This window comes from Penaeus vannamei, chromosome 42, assembly GCF_042767895.1.
Source record: "Penaeus vannamei isolate JL-2024 chromosome 42, ASM4276789v1, whole genome shotgun sequence".
Taxonomy (NCBI): Eukaryota; Metazoa; Arthropoda; class Malacostraca; order Decapoda; family Penaeidae; genus Penaeus; species Penaeus vannamei.
In genome coordinates this window covers 12,271,389-12,276,388 of record NC_091590.1, presented here as the reverse complement: position 1 = coordinate 12,276,388, position 5,000 = coordinate 12,271,389, and the positions used below count along the sequence as shown (strand labels likewise).

The following is a 5,000-nucleotide window of genomic DNA, read 5'->3' as shown; positions in this document are numbered from 1 at the left end:
CTTCCCTTCGTAGTTCCTGTTGCAAGCTACCTTCCTCCATCGTATACAAAAAACCTCTCCCCTTCCACCAGGACCTCGATTTCATCATCTGGACCGGCGACCTCGTGCCACACAACGTCTGGAACACCTCGAAGCAGGAGAACTTGGAAGTGATCAGGGAGACAGTGCAGATGCTGCGAGAGAGCTTTCCAGGGGTGCCCGTCTTCCCGGCGCTGGGGAACCACGAGTCAACGCCTGTCAATTCGTAAGCTGTCGTTGATAATGATAAGGATAGTGATAGTAACAGTTGTAGAAGTAGTATTAGCGGTAGTAGTGGTGGTAGTAATGGTAGTAATAGTAGTAGCGGTAGTAGTAATAGTAGTAGTAGTAGTAGAAATAGTAGTAGTAGTAGTAGTAATAGTAGTAGTAGTAGTAATATTAGTAGTAGTAGTAATAGTAGTAGTAATAGTCGAAATAATAGCATAAGAAGTAGTAGTAATAGTAGTAGTAGTAGTAGCACTAGTAGGTATATTAGTAGCATTAGCAATAATGGTAATGGCATCAGCAGCAACCATAACAACCATGATGACAATGCAATGATTATGATATCGAAATCAACAATAATGACAATTATAGTGAAATAATACTGATTATATCTACTGGCACGAAATATAATTACTTTTGAAAGTCACAAAAACGGTACTAGAGGCAAATGCTATTCACGGAATCTATTGGTACGTAAGTAAATGCTTATCCAGGGATTCGTTTGGCCAGAGAAATAATTAGGATGAAAATACGTTTTAGAAATACAAATAAACGTTATATGCGAACACACGCAGGAAATTATGTACAAAACACAAACAAACAAACAAACTAAAGTGACGGTGTCTTCAAGACATATTCCAGCATTTCCCAAATATCATTACACATCAAATTATGTTTTAGTGTAATAAAACTCCTTAGTGATAGTACACTTTTCATGTCTGTGCATAAAAAGGAATAAAAAATGACGCCAGCTAGCCAATCAACATCGATGTAGCGTAGAAAAGCGATGGACAATGACGAAATTACGTCGCCAAAAAAAAGAAAAAAGAAAGAGAAAAACAGCGTGAATACGACCCGCTTCTACCGCCGTGGTTGCGACGATCGAAGAGGCATGACAATTACTGCTAATTCCTTCTCTTTCAACGTGTCACAGATTCCCCCAGCCGTACATTGAGAACGAATTCGACATCTCTTGGCTCTACGACGAGATGGCAACCCTGTGGGAGACGTGGCTGCCCCAAGAAACCGCTACCACCGTGGTTTATAATGCTTGTTACTCCACCCTGGTCAAACCGGGACTGAGGGTCATTTCCGTGAACTCCAACTACGGATATGGGTTTAACTGGTCGGTATATATATGTGCATGTTGTAGGTGTTGTTTGATAGGCATAGGGGTATATAGGTGTGTGTTGTAAGAGATGTCCATTTGTTTGATACTTTTATAGGTGTAATGTTGTGTATGTGGTTGTATGTATGTTGTGGCAGCTATTCCAGATGTATGTTTGTTCTTATATGTCTGTTGCCCACTCTCTCTCTCTCTCTCCATTCCCATTTTAATCTCTCCTCTCTCTTTCATTTTCTTTCTCCCTCCCTCTTTTTCTCTTTCCCACTACCCCCTTCCTCCCACCCGCCCTCTCTCTCTCTCTCCTTCCCTTCCTCCCCTCTCCTTTCCTCCCTCCCTCCCCTCTCCTTTCCTCCCCTCCCTCCCCTCTCCTTCCCTTCCTCCCCTCTTCTTGCCTCTCTCAATCGTCCTATAGAAGGGTAACCAAGCCCATGTACGATACACACAGTGTAATCGTCGCTACACGTATTCACCACACTAGACGGTGAATACTTTACATCCTCGATGCACTGTACAGACATACTCTCATGTGCGTGCATGTCCTCAGGTGGATGGTATACGCACAGACACACCCTCATGTGCGTGCATGTCCTCAGGTGGATGGTATACGTACAGACACACCCTCATGTGCGTGCATGTCCTCAGGTGGATGGTATACGTACAGACACACCCTCATGTGCGTGCATGTCCTCAGGTGGATGGTATACGTACAGACACACCCTCATGTGCGTGCATACCTTCAGGTGGATGGTATACGTACAGACACACCCTCATGTGCGTGCATGTCCTCAGGTGGATGGTATACGTACAGACACACCCTCATGTGCGTGCATGTCCTCAGGTAGAAGGTATACGTACAGACATACCCTCATGTGCGTGCATGTCCTCAGGTGGATGGTATACGTACAGACATACCCTCATGTGCGTGCATGTCCTCAGGTGGATGGTATACGTACAGACACACCCTCATGTGCGTGCATGTCCTCAGGTGGATGGTATACGTACAGACACACCCTCATGTGCGTGCATACCTTCAGGTGGATGGTATACGTACAGACACACCCTCATGTGCGTGCATGTCCTCAGGTGGATGGTATACGTACAGACACACCTTCATGTGCGTGCATGTCCTCAGGTGGATGGTATACGTACAGACACACCTTCATGTGCGTGCATGTCCTCAGGTGGATGGTATACGTACAGACACACCTTCATGTGCGTGCATACCCTCAGGTGGATGGTATACGTACAGACATACCCTCATGTGCGTGTATGTCCTCAGGTGGATGGTATACGTACAGACACACCTTCATGTGCGTGCATGTCCTCAGGTGGATGGTATACGTACAGACACACCTTCATGTGCGTGCATGTCCTCAGGTGGATGGTATACGTACAGACACACCTTCATGTGCGTGCATACCCTCAGGTGGATGGTATACGTACAGACACACCCTCATGTGCGTGTATGTCCTCAGGTGGATGGTATACGTACAGACACACCTTCATGTGCGTGCATGTCCTCAGGTGGATGGTATACGTACAGACATACCCTCATGTGCGTGCATACCCTCAGGTGGATGGTATACGTACAGACACACCCTCATGTGCGTGCATACCCTCAGGTGGATGGTATACGTACAGACACACCCTCATGTGCGTGCATACCCTCAGGTGGATGGTATACGTACAGACATACCCTCATGTGCGTACATACATTCAGGTGGATGGTATACGTACAGACATACCCTCATGTGCGTGCATGTCCTCAGGTGGATGGTATACGTACAGACACACCCTCATGTGCGTGTATACCCTCAGGTGGATGGTATACGTACAGACACCCTCATGTGCGTGCATGTCCTCAGGTGGATGGTATACGCACAGACATACCCTCATGTGCGTGCATGTCCTCAGGTGGATGGTATACGTACAGACATACCATCATGTGCGTTCATACCCTCAGGTGGATGGTATACGTACAGACACACCCTCATGTGCGTGCATGTCCTCAGGTGGATGGTATACGTACAGACACACCCTCATGTGCGTTCATAACCTCAGGTGGATGGTATACGTACAGACATACCCTCATGTGCGTGCATGTCCTCAGGTGGATGGTATACGTACAGACACACCCTCATGTGCGTGTATGTCCTCAGGTGGATGGTATACGTACAGACACACCCTCATGTGCGTGTATGTCCTCAGGTGGATGGTATACGTACAGACACACCCTCATGTGCGTGTATGTCCTCAGGTGGATGGTATACGTACAGACATACCCTCATGTGGATGGTATACGTACAGACACACCTTCATGTGCGTGCATGTCCTCAGGTGGATGGTATACGTACAGACACACCCTCATGTGCGTGCATGTCCTCCGGTGGATGGTATACGTACAGACACACCCTCATGTGCGTGCATGTCCTCCGGTGGATGGTATACGTACAGACACACCTTCATGTGCGTGCATGTCCTCAGGTGGATGGTATACATACAGACACACCCTCATGTGCGTGCATGTCCTCAGGTGGATGGTATACGTACAGACACACCTTCATGTGCGTGCATGTCCTCAGGTGGATGGTATACGTACAGACACACCTTCATGTGCGTGCATACCCTCAGGTGGATGGTATACGTACAGACATACCCTCATGTGCGTGCATGTCGTCAGGTGGATGGTATACGTACAGACACACCTTCATGTGCGTGCATGTCCTCAGGTGGATGGTATACGTACAGACACACCTTCATGTGCGTGCATGTCCTCAGGTGGATGGTATACGTACAGACACACCTTCATGTGCGTGCATACCCTCAGGTGGATGGTATACGTACAGACACACCCTCATGTGCGTGTATGTCCTCAGGTGGATGGTATACGTACAGACACACCTTCATGTGCGTGCATGTCCTCAGGTGGATGGTATACGTACAGACATACCCTCATGTGCGTGCATGTCCTCAGGTGGATGGTATACGTACAGACACACCCTCATGTGCGTGCATACCCTCAGGTGGATGGTATACGTACAGACACACCCTCATGTGCGTGCATACCCTCAGGTGGATGGTATACGTACAGACATACCCTCATGTGCGTACATACATTCAGGTGGATGGTATACGTACAGACATACCCTCATGTGCGTGCATGTCCTCAGGTGGATGGTATACGTACAGACACACCCTCATGTGCGTGTATACCCTCAGGTGGATGGTATACGTACAGACACCCTCATGTGCGTGCATGTCCTCAGGTGGATGGTATACGCACAGACATACCCTCATGTGCGTGCATGTCCTCAGGTGGATGGTATACGTACAGACATACCATCATGTGCGTTCATACCCTCAGGTGGATGGTATACGTACAGACACACCCTCATGTGCGTGCATGTCCTCAGGTGGATGGTATACGTACAGACACACCCTCATGTGCGTTCATAACCTCAGGTGGATGGTATACGTACAGACATACCCTCATGTGCGTGCATGTCCTCAGGTGGATGGTATACGTACAGACACACCCTCATGTGCGTGTATGTCCTCAGGTGGATGGTATACGTACAGACACACCCTCATGTGCGTGTATGTCCTCAGGTGGATGGTATACGTACAGACA

General features: G+C 47.9%; 1 protein-coding gene across 1 annotated transcript in view; it reads left to right on the top strand.

Annotated features, from left to right (window-relative positions):
• Nucleotides 1-5,000, top strand: part of LOC113810625 (sphingomyelin phosphodiesterase) — a 14,625-nt gene that overhangs the window by 5,299 nt on the left and 4,326 nt on the right. The window contains exons 7-8 of the mRNA XM_027362247.2: nt 72-244; nt 1,178-1,369. Coding sequence (XP_027218048.2) covers nt 72-244; nt 1,178-1,369 — 365 coding nt within the window. The remainder of the gene's footprint in view (nt 1-71; nt 245-1,177; nt 1,370-5,000) is intronic.